Here is a 17733-nt window from a genome sequence, read left to right as displayed (position 1 = left end):
GGTCGCGCTCGGGGTTCCTCTCTGGAGCCCGAAGCCGGGGTTGCTAGATGAACGGGAGGGGCGGGAGGCTGTCTGATATTCGGGCTTTGATCCCCGCGGAAAATGGGCAGGTGTGACTCTTCGGAGAATTCACGCAAGAAGGCTTTTCAGCCGTCTCTGTCAGCCAGATAGTTCATAGAAGGGAATCGATTTGGCCAAAGTTATGTAAACAATGGTGGTGTCTCGGTTTGCCGTTTGTTTCGTTTGACAGCCGTTCTTTGAGAGCCATCCATTTGCGGGAGGCTGGGTGGAGGAACACAGGAGAGACCTTTGTGCGGAATGTGTCGTTCACGTATCTAATAAGTGGCCGAACAGGCATAGAAACCCAGATTCTTCCGGTTCCACAGCTTCTACTCCTTCCAGATTAAACCACGCTACTTTCTCCACCAATTTTTTATTTTAGAAAGATAATTTTGGTTGCAATCTGTGGGATGGATTGGAAGGTGAGGTCAGGGCAGAAGCACTGTTCAAAGTGATGAGGATCAAGGCGTCTGCCCTACTTACCGATCTACATCATCCTGCGGGAAGCACAGGACGTCCTGACCTGATCTGACCTGATTCCCATCGCAAGTTATAGGACCACCCAATAACCAGACCCCACCTGCACGGATGTCATTTTAACAATTTTTTTCATGATCTCTCCTTTGTCACGTAAAGAAATAACTCATATACCTATGCCTTATAAATTTAGCCCTACCCTCAACCCGCTGCAGCTCTTCCTGCCCATGGGTCCTGTTCCCATGCTGTTCTCTGAAAAGAGCACTACTGCCAGACCTTGAGAGTCCAAGAAATCTTTCGACTCCTCGACTCTCTGAGCCTGCATCGCGAAGTATTCCCCTGAGTCCACTATTAAGGTACCACTTGTTAAATGTTGAACACAGTATTCAATACTATTAGTACTAATAATGATCTTATCACAATATCATAGACACTAAATGACTTGTATATGTATTGTGTTTGCAAAGTGCTTTCAAGTCTTAACTAGGTCATGTATTACCATTGTATGGTATATGGTGTTCTCCTTAGCAGTAGACAACACTACTGATCCCATTTGTAAAATGGAGAAATGGATTTGAAAGTCATCTAAAATCAAATAATTCCTTGTGTTTGTATATGTTCAATACTTTTCAGGATACTTTAGTAATTACGTTATACTCTCTATTTCATATCCTCATCACCTAACAGTCTCCAGAGCAGTGTCCCATCTTTTTTGAGTAATTTTAGCAATTGAATTGCAGTCTCCCCACCTCATCCCTATCCACTGCCGTCATGCTGAGTCAGGCCAGGGTGATGACTTTTCTAACTAATACCTTGGCCATACACTTCTCAATGCCAGTGTGCAATTTCAGTCTGCTCCAGCCATGTATGGCACTGCCACACCTTGAGTGGGCATATCATTAGCAACTTCTCCAGCTTCAAGATCTCAAACTCCAAAATTAATTTCTATGGTTTCCTAACCTCTCATTTAACCAAGTCCTTAATCCTCATTCTCCACATGCAATTTATGAAAATTTTTTTGCTTTAAAATGAACTCTCCTGAGGCAGCCCTGATGGCCTAGTGGTTAAAGTTTGGCACAATCCACTTTGGTGCCCCCCGATTGGTTTTCTCTTCTGGGAACCACACCACTCCTGACAGTTGCCGTGCTGTGGCGAAGGCTCACATAGAAGAACTAGAAGGACTTACAACTAGAATATACAACTATGTACTGGGGCTTTGGGGAGGGGGGAAAAAACTCCAAAAAACAGAAATGAATTCTTTTAAAGTAACTCAGAAATTTAAGTCACTTCCCTGTTCAAAAATGTGCAGTGACTCCCACTGCCAATTCAAGGAGCCTTCATGAAATGTCTCAGAGGACTTTTTCAGCATATGCGAATGTTTAAGGCTCAAAGTGGCTACCTTAGGTGGGAGATCAAGATAGCCACAATAGGGGGCTGGCCCCGTGGCCGAGTGGTTAAGTTCACACACTCCGCTTCGCTGGCCCAGGGTTTTGCTGGGTTCGGTTCCTGGGCACAGACATGGCACCATTCATCAGGCCACGGTGAGGTGACGTCCCACATGCCACAACTAGAAGGACCCACAACTAAAATATACAACTATATACTAGGGGGATTTGGGAAGAAAAAAGCAGGGGAAAAAAAAAAAAAAGATTGGCAACAGTTGTTAGCTCAGGTGCCAATCTTTAAAAAAAAAAAAAGATAGCCACAATAGTCCAAGCTTATCACCCACCTATATACCCTATAACCCAGAGAAACTGAAATGTAACCATCTCAGTGGTTCCCATAGTGTGATCTGGGACTCTCTGGGGAAACTGAAACCCTTTCAGACGGTCCATAAAATCAAAACTACCTTCATAATATTAAGATATTATTTGCTGTTTTCACTCATCTCATAATTGTACAGCAGAGTTTTTCCAGAGGCTATATGACAAGTGATATTGCAACAGATTGAAGGCATAAGCAAATTTCAGAATCCAGCTTTCTATTAAGCCAGACCTTAAAGAGTTTCGCTAAAAGGTTAAACAATGCCACTCTTCCCACTGATTGTTTTTATCTTGGAATAGTTATTTTTCATAAAAATATTTATGCTAACGTAATAGGTCTATACTTGTTTAAAATGAATTAATAAGTGCCATAGGCAGAATAATTATCCCCAAATATGTCCACATTCTCCTAATCCCTGGAACTTGTAACTATGTTACGTTACATGACAAAAATCTGCAGATGCAATTAAATTAAGAATCTTGAGGGGCCAGCCCAGTGTCATAGCTGTTAAGTTCACGCACTCTGCTTCTGCAGCCTGGAGTTCACCAGTTTGGATCCTGGGCGTGGACCTACATATGGCTCATCAAGCCGTGCTGTGGCAGTGTCCCACATAGAAAAAAATAGAGGAAGGTTGGCACAGATGTTAGCTCAGGGCCAATCTTCCTCAATCAAAAAGAGGAAGAATGGCAACAGATGTTAGCTCAGGGCCAATCTGGCAATCTTCCTCACCAAAAAAAAAAAAAAAAAATCTTGAGATGAGGAGACTATCCTAGACTATCTGTATGGGCTCAAAGTAATCACAACAGTCTTTATGAGTGAAAGAGGAAGGCAGGAGGGTCTGTGACAATGGAAGCAGTCATCAGAGTGATGGGATTGCTGGCTTTGAAGAAGGAAGGAGACCACAAGCCTCTAGAACCTGGAAAAGGCAAGGAAAGAGAGCCTCCTGAAGGAGCACAGCCCTGGAGCTTGATTTTAGCCTTATGAAACCCATTTTGAACTTCTGACCTACAGAACTGTAAGATAATAAATTTGTGATGTTTCAAGCCACTAAGTTCATGGTAATTTCTTATAGCAGCAATAGGAAACTAATACAGTAAGAGTTTTAAACTTTTCTCAATTTTAATTTCCAATAGAGTAAATACTAATAGATATAATCCATATAATTAAAAATTCTTTGGGGTCCTCAGTTTTTAAGCATGTAAAGAGATTCTAAGACCAAAAAGTTTAAGATCCTCTGCTCTAAATAAATCCTGTGTCCTTCTGTCTTGGTTCCCTGTCTTCTCACCTTTGCCCTTGGTGTTCTTACTGCCAAGAATGATCTTGTCCTTGTTAAAATCCTCCCCATTCTTTAAGACCCATCTTTATATTCTGCCTCCTAACCCCTGATCACTCTAACCAGAAGCCTTCTCTCCTTAACTTGAACTGCCCCTATTAGTCATTTATCTGCCTTGTATTTATGTTCTGTACTTGTCTCCTTATTAAACGTGAACTCCTTAAGACGCAGTGTTGGACCCTTTTCAACGGGTAAATAGTGTTTATAGTATATGTATGAAATATCTTAGGCAACAAGCATGGCAGAGTGATTTGTTGGGTTTTTTTCCTGTTTGAATGAACATTAGAAAAAAATGTATGATTACTAATTCTTAGGAATAAAATAAGGAACATAGAATTGTTCAGGAAAAGTTGAGGTGCTGTTCTACCAAATGACAGACAATCAGTGTTATTGATTAGAAAGAAATGTGCATGTGTGATATCCTTAGGATATTTACTTTCATTTGATTGTAGTGGCATTCAATTAAAAAAAATATATTTTTAATAACATTGCTATTTCCCATTCATTTAGCCTAACATCTACCAGCTTTGGGAGGATAATAAGTTTTATTGCCTCAAATAATAAAATGAGCATAAAGAAATTGTGTTTCAAATATATTTTGTATTTTAAATAGATCTTTTTTTTTTTGAGAGATTGGCCCTGAGCTAATATCTGTTGCCAGTCTTACTCTCTCTCTTTTTTTTCTCCCTAAAGTCCCAGTACATAATTGTATATCCTAGTTCTAAGTCATTCTAGTTCTTCTATGTGGGATGCCACCACAGCATGGCTTGGTGACCAATGTGTATGTCCGTGCCCAGGATCGAACTTGCGAACCCGGCTGCCAAAGTGGAGCTCATGAGCATAACCACTTGGCCTTAGGCCAGCCCCCTAAACAGATCTCATTTTTTTTTTGGATTTAACTTAATTTTTGTTTATTCTTTTTGTTTTATTGCAGTAACATTGGATTATAACACTATACAACTTTCAGGGGTACATCATAATATATTTTGAATTCTGTGTAGATTACATCATGTTCACCACCCAAAGACTAATTACAAGCCATCACCATACACATGCACCTCATCACCGCTTTCGCCCTCCTCCCTCCCCTCTTCCCCTTTGGTAACCACTAATCCAATCTCTGTTGCTATGTGTTTGTTTGTTGTTGTTGTTGTTGTTTTTGAGGAAGATTATCCCTGAGCGAACATCTGGCACCAATCCTCTTCTTTTTGCTGAGGAAGACTGGCCCTGAGCTAACATCTGTGCCCATCTTCCTCTACATCATATGTGGGATGCCTGCCACAGTGTGGCTTGACAAGCAGTGCCTAGGTCCACACCCGGGAACCAAACCAGCGAACCTTGGGCCACCGAAGCAGAATATGTGAACTTAACTGCTGTGCCTCCCGGCCGGCCCCTGTTGTTATTTTTATCTTCTACTTATGAGTGAAGTTATTCGATATTTGACTTTCTCCCTCTGACATTTCACTTAGCATAATGCCCTCAAGTTCCATCCATGTTGTCAAAAATGGCCAGATTGCATCATTTCTTATGGCTGAGTAGTATTTCGTTGTGTATACTTACCACATCTTTATCCTTTTGTCCCTTGGTGGGCACCTAGGTTGCTTCCAAGTCTTGGCTGTTGTGAATAACGCTGCAATGAACATAAAAGATGCATGTATCTTTATGCATTTGTATTTTCAAGTTCTATTCCACCCCTCGGTGGAATAGCTGGATCATATGGCAGATCTATTCTTAATTTTCTGAGGAAACTCCATACTGTTTTCCATAGCGGCTGCACCAGTTTGCACTCCCACTAGCAGTGTACGAGGGTTCCCTTCTCTCCACATCCTCTCTAACACTTGTTGTTTCCTGTCTTGTTAACTATAGCCATTCTGACCGGAGTGAGGTGATATCTCATTGTAGTTTTGATTCACATTTCCCTGATAGTTAATGGTGTTGAACATCTGTTCATGTGCCTGTTGGTTGAACGTAAGACCTGAAACCATAAAACTTCTAGAAAAAAACATAGGCAGTACGCTCTTTGACATGGGTCTTACCAGCATTTTTTCAAATACTATGTCTGACCAGGCAAGGGAAACAATAGAAAAAATAAACAAATGTGACTACATCAAATTAAAGAGCTTCTGCACAGCAAAGGAAACCATCAACAAAACGGAAAGACAACCTAACAATTGAGAGAAGATGTTTGCAAGCCATATATCAGATAAGGGGTTAACACCCAAAATATACAAAGAATTCATACATCTCAACAACAAAAAAACCAACCACCCAATTAAAAAATGGGCAAAAAATCTGCACAGATATTTCTCCTAAATAGATCTTTTAATCAAATGTTCAGTAAAAGTTTATTGAGAGCCCACTATATGCCAGGCAGTATTGTATAGGTACTTGTTTTACAGCGATGAAGGTGAAGGCATATAGAAGACATTCAATACAGGTTAGCTTAACCATTCCTTTGTTCATTTTTTTTCCCCTTCCCTGACTCCACCGGAATTACTTTCCTTGATGCCCCTTTGCCCTGAAGCTTTTAGACCCAATGCGGCTGCCGTAGGACGGGGTAGCAAGATGGCGGCCCCTGCTTTCGCCGGTGCCGTGAGAGCTGCGTCAGGTCAGTAGAAAGCGACGCGCTCGATTTTTGCCCTCGCAGAAGGGGGGACTGGCGCAGGATACAGTGGGCGTTTAGCGTGGAGGTTTACAGGGGAAAAAAAAGGGGAGAGGGTCGTTATTTGAGGCCAGAGGGTTCCAAAATTTCTCCAGGGCGGCCTATATTCGGCCGCCGGCCCCGGAGATCCCCTAGACTTGGAGCCTCGCGAACTCGCGCGTCCCGCAGTTTCTGCTTCTCTACCGGCTCCTAGCCTTCCCCATAAAACAGATCAGAGGAACTGGGGCGGAGGGGGCGAGGAGACAGACAAGTCCCACCTGACTTTTTGATTTAGAGTCAAGGACCCGCCACTCACGACCTTTGACCTTGAAAAGGTACTTAATTTCAGGTTCTACAACTCCAAAATGGGGATAATACCATCTGCCTGAGGACTAAATGAGCTCGCGCACATATAGGGCTTTGCGTAGCGCCTGGCATGTGCGTCGTAAGCTCGTACGCGGGAGATTCAGAACGTGCAGGGAATGTGGCTGTCTTGTGCGCTCAGCCCCCAGCAGGCATAAGGATTTTTGACTGAGAGAGGTGACAGGAGTGAAGTAACTAAATTAAGTTGCCTTCACTCTAAGGGCTTTTGCAAAAAGTTAAAGATCAATTCAAATATGATAAGATTATCAGTAAATTACTTTCATACAAAATAGGATAAAATTCTGTGGAAGAAGAGTGGAAATAAGAAAAAACCTGCGATGTAAATTTTCCAACTGTTTCAGAATAGCTTGTTTATGTGGGCTATTTTTAAATTGTGAAATATAACATAAAGAGAAATTTATGTAACATACGTGAGTGGCTTCACAAATAACTCTGAAGCAAACATCCGTATAACTAACACCCAGGTCAGGACATGGAACACTACCAGGAGCCTCTTCTCCACCCCTGTGTGCCTCCCCAATCAAAATTCCCCATTTCCGCCAAATATGAACACTATCTTCATTTTATTCTTAGCTTGTTTTTTTTCCTGTAACAGTTTTAACATCTACGTGAGCATCTCTATGTAACATTGTTTAGTTCCACCTGTTATGTACTATACATGAATGGAATCACACAGTTTGTACTCTTGTGTCTTCTTTTACTTCGTGAAATTCATTCATTTTTTTTTTTTAATGTAGCTGTAGTGCTTTCTCATTGCTGTTTAATAGTCTCTGTGTGAACACCCCACAGTTCTCCAGTTTGCTATTGATGGGCATTTGGGTGTTTCCATTTTGGGGCAATTAGATACAAAGCTGATTGACCTTGTGTCCTGATACATGAGTGCAAGAATTTCTCTAAGCTGTGTGTGTGTGCATAGAAAACTAGCTGTGGAAGTGCTCAGAGAGTATGTATATGTTCAGCATTACCTGATACTGCCAAAGTGATGTGCTTATTTAAAGTCGCCCCGGCACTGTATGCTCCACACCCTCACCAACAGTTGGTATTGTTAGACCTACACATTTTTGTCAAACCAGTGGGTATTTAGTGGTGTCTCAGTGTGGTTTAAATAGCATATCCCTGAGCCAGAATATCTTTACACATGTGTATTGGCCATTTGAATTTCTTTTATGAAATATCCACTTAAATATTTTCCCCATTTTTCTATTAAGTTGTTTGTCTTATTGATTTATAGTAGTTCTTTATATGTGTCCTTTCTCATTTAAGTTTGCTTCTAATATCCCACTCTGGCTTGCCTTTTTAGTTTATTTAAAGTATCTTTTGATGAAAAGAAGTTCTTATTTTCCTCAACTTGAATTTATTGTCCTTGTCTTTTTTTTTTCCTTTTGAGGAAGATCAGCCCTGAGCTAACATCTGCTACCAATCCTCCTCTTTCTGCTGAGGAAGACTGGCCCTGAGCTAACATCCATGCCCATCTTCCTCTACTTTATATGTGGGGCGCCTACCACAGCATGGCGTGCCAAGGGGTGCCATGTCCGCACCCGGGATCCAAACCGGCGAACCCCGGGCTGACAGAAGCAGAATGTGCACACTTAACCGCTGTGCCACCGGGCTGACCCCAAAATGGAGTTGTTTTTAAGGAAAGTTTCACTGTCAGTTGACAATATGTTTTTTTTCCTGTGCACTTCCTATTTATTTATCCATTCTAACATTTTCTCCTACAGATGAGCCGGTAGTTTACCCATTTATATGTTCTAGACTCTATCTGCTCACTTCCTTCAGGGCTGGTTTTCAAGAATTTCTGAAAGTTTTTGGTTTTTATTTCTTAACTGAGACATATCAAGCTCTGATGACCCATGGAAATTAGGACATTTTCTTGTCTATAATCTTCCTCTTCGATTGACTTAATCTTTCAAAGGTTGCCTCCTGGCTTGTAAGCATGTCTGCAAATATTTTCAATTCTTTCAGGTATAAATTATTTATACCTGGAGACTCGAATGCTGGCCTTGAGTAGAGAACTTGACTTGCAAAGGGCCCGGTGTAAGGGCTCTCTCACCAGTGTCTTGAATCTTAAATTTCAGCTAACTCGTTAATGTTTATGCGACCTTTTTCAGTTTGAAAATTATCTTTGATGGAAAACAGAAAAGCAGAATAAAGGTTTTAAGTATTGTCTTCCTTCTGCCACTTGTTAACATTATACCATCTTTGCTAAGCATTCCTCAGCATGTTTTTATTATGTACTCTTAGCATTCATTAAATGTTTTTTCTGTGCCAAGCACTCTTCCTAGCACCTTACATGTTTTATCTCATTACCTCCCCTACGATTAACCTCATTTAAATTTGAGGAAACTGGGGCACAGAAAGGTTAAGTAACTTGCCCATGGTCACACAGCTAGTAAGTAGTAGAGCTAGAATATGAACCCAAACAGTCTGACTCAAACACTGGCACTTCTCTTCTGCACCACACTGCCCCTCATTTATTATGTGAAATCAGGCAGTGGACAGTAAAGCAGTGGTTCTAAGCCCTGGCTGAGCATCAGACTCACCTCTGGAGTTTCTTTTCTTTTTTTGTGAGGAAGATTAGCTAACATCTGCTGCCAATCCTCTTCTTTTTGCTGAGGAAGCCTGGCCCTGAGCTAACATCCATGTCCATCTTCCTCTACTTTATATGTGGGATGCCTACCACAGCATGGCTTGATGAGTGGTGCCATGTCCGCACTCGGGATGCAAACTGGTGAACCCCAGGCCGCTGAAGTGGAATGTGCGAACTTAACCGCTGCACCACTGGGCTGGCCCCTGGAGTTTCTTTTTTTAACCAACCACTGAGGTATAATTTATATACCACAAAATTACCTGTTTTATGTGTACAATTAGATGATTTTTTGTAAATTTAGTGAGTTGTGCAACCATCACTACAGTGCAGTTTGGGGACATTTCCATCATCCTGTGGAGCTTTTCCAAGGGGCACATTCTCGAGTCTCGTACTAGAGTCGATCAGAGTCTACGAGTGGAGTCACGGCTCTGAGTGAGTCTGCTTTGCAGCCTTGCCCTCTTAGTCTGGCAATAGTGCCCAGGACAGATAAAGACGACTGTTTTGTCCACACGTCTGTGCCGTCCGTGATCTGCCCGCCTTATCTCTCACTGCTTCTCCCCTGGCAGCTCCAGTACAGTCGGGCAGGCGGTACTCAGCCTCTGGCAGGTCCAGTGGCCACGCCAAATGTCATGAATTTGTTTCAGCCTCCTCGCCTTTTTTTTTTCTTTTTCTTTCTTTTTTTTTTTGAGGAAGATTAGCCCTGAGCTAACTGCTGCCAATCCTCCTCTTTTTCTGAGGAAGACTGGCCCTGAGCTAACATCTATGCCAATCTTCCTCTCCTCTGTATGAATCCTTTTCTTGCCACTCTGTTGTCTCTCCATGGAGTTTTCAGGCTTTCGTGTCTCTGCCCTGCCGTGGCAGCATGTGGTAGGGTTCTGTCTCATCAGGGTATAAGATCTGGCAGGTGGGAATTACTGTTACATTTATTTTGTTCCCTACTGTTGAGCATAAAACTAGGACACGTCAGACTGGATTGTGGTGATGGTTGCACATCTGTCTAAATTTACTAAAAAGCATTCAATTGTACAGAAATGGGTAATTCTGTGGTATGTAGGTTGCACCTCAGTAAAGTTGGTCAGGAGTTCCACAAGTGAGTCTCACGCTCAGGACACGTTAATTATGTAAACACTTGGTTGCTTTGATACATTACTCAATTTTAAATGTCCGTATGCATATTTGGGAGCTTCATGTTGAGCTCGTATGCTTCTCTCTCTTAACAGGAATCTTACGGCCCCTGAATGTTTTGGCGTCTTCAGCCTATCGAAACTGTGCCAAGAATGCCTGTCTCGGTTCTGCACTGTCCACCCGACATTTTAGTCCTCTTCAGACACCAGTTGTTTCCTCTGCTCCCAGACTCATCACATGTGTCGGAAACCTGACATGCGGGCATACTGCAACAGTCTTCAATAGGTAGAATATATTTCAGTGAACAGAACGGGACAACATTTCTGAAATTTATTGCTAAATTTAAATTTTTTAAATATGTTTTAGAGTGGCCCCCTTGCTTCCAAATATCCTGAAGCTGCCAGTCAGAACTGTAACCTACTTCAGTTCGCGAAAAGGCAAGAGAAAGACTGTGAAAGCTGTCATCTATAGGTTTCTTCGACTTCATTCTGGCCTGTGGCTACGGAGGAAGGTGAGTCTTCACACTGTTACTTGAGTGAAAAAGGAGTGTGAGCAGATGAGAGTGAGGCAGAATTAGCCTGTTCACTGACATATCTTCCTCCTGTTTTACCGATAACTTTTACAGAGCTGTGCTGGTGGGCATCTCTTCATGTAAGCGAATCCACGTGAAGAAAACACGTTTAAGCATTCATAAGACAAAATAGTGTTCCAACAGCAAAGGTCTTCACTGTAGGACAGGCTCATCTGAAGTCTTGTACATGTCTGGCTTATCTGATGGGTACCTGAAGCCCTTTGAAACCCGCAGTGTAATAACCTGGGGGGAGGGGGCTCTGGTTAAGCCTAGAGTGTTACAGCAGTGGAGCAGCCTGCTGCCGTGTGGCTCAGATGTGGGGACTGAAGAGCTTTTCAGCTTGCCTTGGATTGGATTCTCCAGGTGGTTTAATCTTTATGGCAGAACATTAATCCCACATACACTTTTTTTTTTTAACTTTATAAGCTTTTCTCTCCACTGGTGTGTATGCCTGGTGACCATATCAGACAGAACTCTAATACTACTTTGGCCAACGACCACAGCCTCCAAGGGAGACTCTGACACATTACTGCTCTGTCCTCTCCCATAACACGTGTTGTGAGTGTGAATGTGGGCTTTTTCATTCATATCCTTACTCACAGAAACAGAGTAGCTAATAATTAGAAAGCAGCTGAAGACCAGAGTTTTGCAGAACCACCTTTGAGTTTTGATAACTATTCAAATCCTAATTCCCTTTTACTACTTAGAAGTTAACAAATGATTCTTTAAAGATCAAAATTTGTCTGTAAAAATAAAATAAATAATTGGTAGAACTTTCTCACTATTTAAAAGGTTGAAAGGATTATCCCCAATCTTATAAACAATCCTAAATTTGTAGATAAATAGGTTGATTGGAACTCTCAGCTCATTTCTTCATTGGAACAATTGGTACAGTCATGCACCACATAATGACATTTTGGTCAACTGCATATACGATAGTGGTCCCATAAGATCAGTACCCTATGGACTACGTGTGTAGTAGGCTGTACCATCTAGGTTTGTGTAAGTATGCTCTGTGATGTTCACATAACAACCAGATCACTTAACAACACATTTCTCAGAGTATATCCCTGTCATTAAGTGACACATGACTATAGTTAGTTTCCTACACTGGTCAGTAGAAGCTCTTGTAATCCCTAAGTAGCTGAACTAAGTATAACTTGTTTAGAATTTTGTGAATTTTAGACCATTGGAAACATTTCCTCCCCTTTGTTATCATACTAATTATTTCCAGGTCCTCATCTGGCCCTAGATAAAATGAAATGGGTAGTTTTCCTTGCCTGCCTTTCCACATTTTTTTTTTTTTTTTTTTTTTTTTTTTTTGCTGAGGAAGATTTGCCCTGAGCCAACATCTGTGCCAGTCTTTCTTTATTTTGTATTTGGGTCACTGCCACAGATGGCCATGGATGAGTGGTGTAGGGCCACATCTGGGAACCAAACCCGGGCTGCAAAAGCAGAGCATGCCAAACTTAACCACTAAGCCATGGCCAGCCCCTCCACGTCCCTTTTATTGGGCCCTGAAATCCTCGTATTGTAAGGGACCTGATCAAATTCTTCAGTCATAATACCTAGTCCCCATCCAGGGCCCCAAAACGTATTCCGTATGCTGAATGGCTTACTTCATCAAAACCTAATTTTAAGAAGATCTGGGTGGGTTAATTTATATTAATGTATAAAAACTGAAAGTGTTTTCTGCAGCACACTTTCATCCACATATCCCTAATTTTTATTGTTTTTTACCTTTTGGCATCTGAGCTAACATCTGTTGCCAATCTTTTTTTTTCAATCTTCTTTTTTTCCCCAAAGCCCCCCAGTACATAGTTGTATATGTTAGTTGTGAGTGCTTCTAGTTGTGCTATGTGGGACGCTGCCTCAGCATGACCTGATGAGCAGTGCCATGTCCGTGCCCAGGATCCGAACCGGGGAAACCCTAGGCCGCCAAAGTGGAGCGTGCAGACTTAACCACTCGGCCACGGGGCTGGCCCCCCTAATTTTTATTGTTTATTTCTTCCTTGCCATTTCTGAACCTAGAGATTGTCTAAAAAGTTTCAAGCATTTTCACAGTGGTTACATTCCACAGAATAATCTTCAGAGGATACTGGTCATGGTAGGCAGGACAGCAAATTGTTTTTAGTGTCATCTAGTTGATTCCAACTCCTAGCAGCCCTGTGTAGAGCAAAGCGGAACCTGCTTGGTCTTTTAGTGCCATCCTCTCACCTTCCCACGCTGTATCATACAATGCTCTGCTGTTATTTATGGGGTTTCTGTGGCCGGTTTTTTCAGAAGTGGGTGGCCAGGTCCTTCTGACTAGTCTGTGCTAGTCTGGAAACTCTGCTGAACCTGTCCAGCAGGGTGACCCCACTGGTATTTGCAATACTAGTGGCGTAGCTTTCAGCATCACGGCAACACGCAGCCACCATAGTACAACAACCAAGAGATGGGTGGTGTGGTTCCCTGACTGGGAAATGAACCCTGGGCTATAATAGTGAGAGCACTGGATCTTAACCACTAGACCACCAGGGCTGGCTAGGACAGCAAATTAGCTGTCTTAAGTCAGAGATCCACAGGGACCCAGTCTGGCTTGCAAACTAGAAAGCTTTTACACAAACATGGGGATTTTGGTTTGAATCTTTCAATTAAAATTGTAAGCAATGAATAGTAAAAATCTAGTCTCTGGCATTTTAAACCAGAACTTTTAGATAAGCTTTCATTATATCTGAGCATCACTGTACTATAGCAGTTGCTGGTCACAGTGATGACACTAAGGCATGGCAGAAACCCAAAGCACTTCTCAGCAGAGAGCTGTGGTTTTGTTCAATTAGTGTGGTGCCCGAAAGAGCCCATGGCTGGAAAGGACCCAAGGCTCTTTCAATAGCTTGGATTCTAGTCTCACCTCCCCTGTAACATACTGTGTGTTTTAGCTAGGCATTAACCTGGGTGGTAGCTAAGGTCTCTTCTACTTTAAACAGGCTATGATTACGGTTTTTATATTCAGTCTAATTTTCTGTTTCTTCAAAAATTCTTCAAAATCAGTGATGTGTGGATGGTGTATATGGCAGTCCTGGGTTAGACATGTGGGTTAACCGTTCCTTCACCACTCCTAATAATATTGTACTGTATTCATTATTCCTTAGAAAATTACTTACTATAGAAATTGATCCCTAGTGTGTGAAAGGAATAAATGAAGCAATGTATTTGAGAACTGTGCTTCTCAGCCCTTGTAACTCTTAACCCCTTAAATGAACATAAATGTTACAAACCTAGCTGGTGTACCCTTCATCCTCCTCCACATTAGGAAAAATAGTAGTGTAGTGGTTAAGAACTCTTACTAGTTCTCTGACTAGTAAGAACTCTTACTAGTTCTCTTATTAGTTCTCTGCTACTTACCTTCTCTAATCAATGGCTGTTTCTCTTTAATCTGTAAAATGAGAATAATAATATGTTGTTGTTGAAGGTTGTCAAAGAGATAATAAAGTAATGCATATAAAGTTAGCTATTATACTTATATATCATTACCCTGTACTTCACCAGCCACAAAGATTTATTTAGCTTATTTTCTGTGGTTTTAATTTAAATAATCTTTTTTCAAAATATGAAATTATTAATATTTCTTTTTGTGTGCGTGAGGAAGATTGGCCCTGAGCTAACATCTGTTGCTAATCTTCCTTTTTGCTTGAGGAAGACTGTCGCTGAGCTAACCTCTGTGCCAATTTTCCTCTGTTTTATGTGGGACGCTGCCACAGTGTGGTTTGACAAGGGGTGCTAGGTCTGCACCCCGGATCCGAACCTGCAAATCCTGGGCTGCCAAAGTGGAGCATGCGAACTTAACCACTACACCTCTGGGCCAGCCCCAGTATTTCTTTTTTAAACAACACATCTTTCTCTATCTACCCCGCATTGAGAATGACATCTTTCTGAAAAACCTACTAGCTCCCATGAAAGTCTGGTCTTTGTTCCCATTGGACCTATAAACCATAAGTAATGACGATATCTGTTTCCTATATGATAGAATGTTCTAAATGTCTTTCTAATATTATCTAACAGGCTGGTTATAAGAAAAAATTATGGAAAAAGACGACTGCAAGAAAAAGACGCTTAAGGGAGTTTGTGTTCTGCAATAAAACTCAGAGTAAGCTCTTAGATAAAATGACAACGTCCTTCTGGAAGAGGCGAAACTGGTATGCTGATGATCCTTATCAGAAGTATCATGATCGGACAAACCTGAAAGTATAGATCAGAAGTTTTATGATTTCCCAGTTGTTGAATGTGTATCTTTGTGTATATGATGTCTTTGCAAAAGTGAAATAGTATAAAACTTGACGTAAATTGTACCAACTGATATGGAAACATATAATACCAACATTAAACTTACCAAAGTTTTAAAACTTAATGGATTAAACATTTCCAGATTTGTTCAGGGAAATAGAAGTTAAAAAAATTTTTCTTTGCTCCCCAAAGCCCCAGTACATAGTTGTACATCCTAGTTGTAGGTCATTCTAGTTCTTCTATGTGGGATGCCACCACAGCATGGCTTGATGAGCGGTGCGTAGGTCTGTGCCCAGGATCTGAACTGGTGAACCCTGGGCTGCCGAAGCGGAATGCATGGCCTTAACCACTTAGCTGTGGGGCCAGCCCCCCTCTTTTTTTGGTGAGGAAGACTGGCCCTGAGCTAACATCTGTGCCAATCTTCCTCTGTATGTGGGATGCTGCCACAGTGTGGCTTGATAAGCAGCGTGTAGGTCCGCACCCAGCATCCAAACCCACGAACCCCAGGCTGGCGAAGCAGAGCATGCGAACTTAACCACTACGCCAGCAGGCCAGCCTCTGATTATTTTTAACAGATGGTAATGGCTTAACTAGTTGTTCCAATTAGGCTTATTTAGTTGCAAGGAATGTCAAGTTAGGACAGACATAAAAAGACTATATTGCTAACAAGTTAGCTCAAGCAGTATGACATTATTTTAAGGTTACGTACTTGGGGACTCAGGAGCTACCTCACCACCCCCATCTCCCACCCAGAACTACCCCCAGCCCTCAGGAAGAGCGGAAGTTGTGGGTGATCCCAGATCCAAGTCACCCCCAGGGGCCTCCGCAGCAGGAAATGCTGGGGCTTTAGGCTTTAGGTCTGCTGTGCATGTGACTCAGTTCTTTTTACAGTGCTGGCTCCATTCTCTCTCTCCTCACCAACTTCTCTAATTCACAGCTTTTGCTCACTCTTGATTTCCGCTGCCTCCTAGTAACTCTAGCTTGCACCTTTGAGGTTCTTTTCTACATCATGACCCTCAGCTCCCATCTCCAGTCTCTAATTGCCAAGAGCCTCTAACTGGGCCAGCTTATCTCTTTATACCAGGTCTCATTAGGGGTCGCTGACCAGCGTACAGAGATTGCTGTTCTTAGGTCAGGAGCCCACCCGGCCCACTTGGTTGTGTTAGAGGTCTGTGTAGAACGACACGTGGTTATGTGAGCAGTTTCATTTAGGGGCGAGCATGGGCTGGCGGCACAGCTAGTTCCACTGGGTTCCTGTGTTCATGACAGTTCTCACTTAGTTTACTGGAACAGGATTTTTTATGAAAAGAAGAGTAAGTAAAATAGCCTTTCAGTACGCCCATTCATGAAACAGAAGAGGCGGTATAAATGAAGACTAATAAGACTTTTTACCCAAGAATTGAAAGATAACTGTATTTTTTAAAAGTTCGTTTATCCTCTCGAGATTTCATATTTTTTAATTTTGAAGATAAACTTTTTCCAAAATTTTCCAAAGATACATTGCAGAAAGTAAGGGAGAAAATCACCTCAATCATTTTAGAAATGATGCTAGTTTAGCACTGTTTACCTGAAGAGGGTCAGGTAAGAGGCACTGAGGGAAATGGAGCTGAGTGGGTACAGTCTAGGGCACTGGTTCTCAGCTCTCCCTCCAGTCATCTCTGTTGTTTGAAAATGCTTCCCACATGACTCTGGTAGCATTTTCAAACAGCAGAGCACTCTGCCTGGTTGAAAAACCATCATTAAATAGAATTACACCTCAAGTACTGCTTCAAATCCTTTAATATAATAGTTGATGGTAAGATGAAGTTCCTCTGTTCTTAAGAGAATAAGGTACAAGATAAAGTGAAATTCTGTGGTTTGTCAGCCTAGGATTGTTAGAGGAATTCCTTGAAACCAGCGTGTGTTCATTAAAAGGAAAAGGGGTGACAATGAGTGTTCTAAAACTAGAAGACCAAGTGTGTGTCTATTTATGGGACCAATTAATAAAGCACAGACATTTGATTTGAGATGTAAGAGCCCGAAGCATGGAAGGGCATTCTGTTTTGATGGGTTTTCATTTCCTCATACTTCTGAGATGGCAGAAGCCAACCACTTACTAGGCTCGCACATCATTTCCCACCTGCGTGGCTCTTGCCCTCTCCCACTCAGCCCTGCTAGCAGATGGAACTGGTGCCTGGAGAAGTTGAGGAGGAGGACACTTTCCCACTGCCTCCGTGCCTTCTCTAGTGCAAATATGGACAACAAGGTTCTCTGTTATAGGGGCCTCAGGGCCCCTTGGTTTCTCCTCTAGGCCGGGGACAAGAGAGGTAGAGACAAGGACGGGCAGCCGGGCCTCGGCATCCAGAGCTGAACTGTGGAAGACGGGCTGACGGGTACACGAGTTAGGGGAAGGGACTTTTCATTTATATGATTTTTGTTTTGTGGGTAGCAGGGCTTATCATCAACACTGATTTTATAGCTTGACAACAAAACATCTTTCATTAAATTAAAGGGTCTACCCAAATGACATTGAAGTATCTGTA

The 17733-nt window shown here is 42.0% G+C and overlaps 1 protein-coding gene across 1 annotated transcript; it reads left to right on the top strand.

Annotated features, from left to right (window-relative positions):
- The first annotated feature begins 17 nt into the window (after nt 1–17).
- Nucleotides 18–15335, top strand: MRPL35 (mitochondrial ribosomal protein L35). The gene is made up of 6 exons (XM_014852801.3): nt 18–110; nt 731–893; nt 6159–6242; nt 10470–10659; nt 10741–10885; nt 14990–15335. Exons 3-6 carry the CDS (start codon nt 6200–6202, stop codon nt 15176–15178), a joined length of 567 nt encoding a protein of 188 aa, XP_014708287.1. The 5' UTR covers nt 18–110; nt 731–893; nt 6159–6199; the 3' UTR covers nt 15179–15335.
- The last annotated feature ends 2398 nt before the right edge of the window (nt 15336–17733 follow it).

The sequence above is a fragment of the Equus asinus genome, chromosome 6 (genome assembly GCF_041296235.1).
Source record: "Equus asinus isolate D_3611 breed Donkey chromosome 6, EquAss-T2T_v2, whole genome shotgun sequence".
Taxonomy (NCBI): Eukaryota; Metazoa; Chordata; class Mammalia; order Perissodactyla; family Equidae; genus Equus; species Equus asinus.
Note: the sequence above shows the minus strand (reverse complement) of the source record. Positions and strands in the feature narration are given on the sequence as shown.

Coding starts and splice junctions, on each gene's coding strand:
- MRPL35 (XM_014852801.3), top strand. CDS start 6,200: ATGGCGGCCCCTGCTTTCGCCGGTGCCGTGAGAGCTGCGTCAG. Junction 6,243..10,469: donor TGCCGTGAGAGCTGCGTCAG/GTCAGTAGAAAG, acceptor CTCTCTTAACAG/GAATCTTACGGCCCCTGAAT. Junction 10,886..14,989: donor GCCTGTGGCTACGGAGGAAG/GTGAGTCTTCAC, acceptor ATTATCTAACAG/GCTGGTTATAAGAAAAAATT.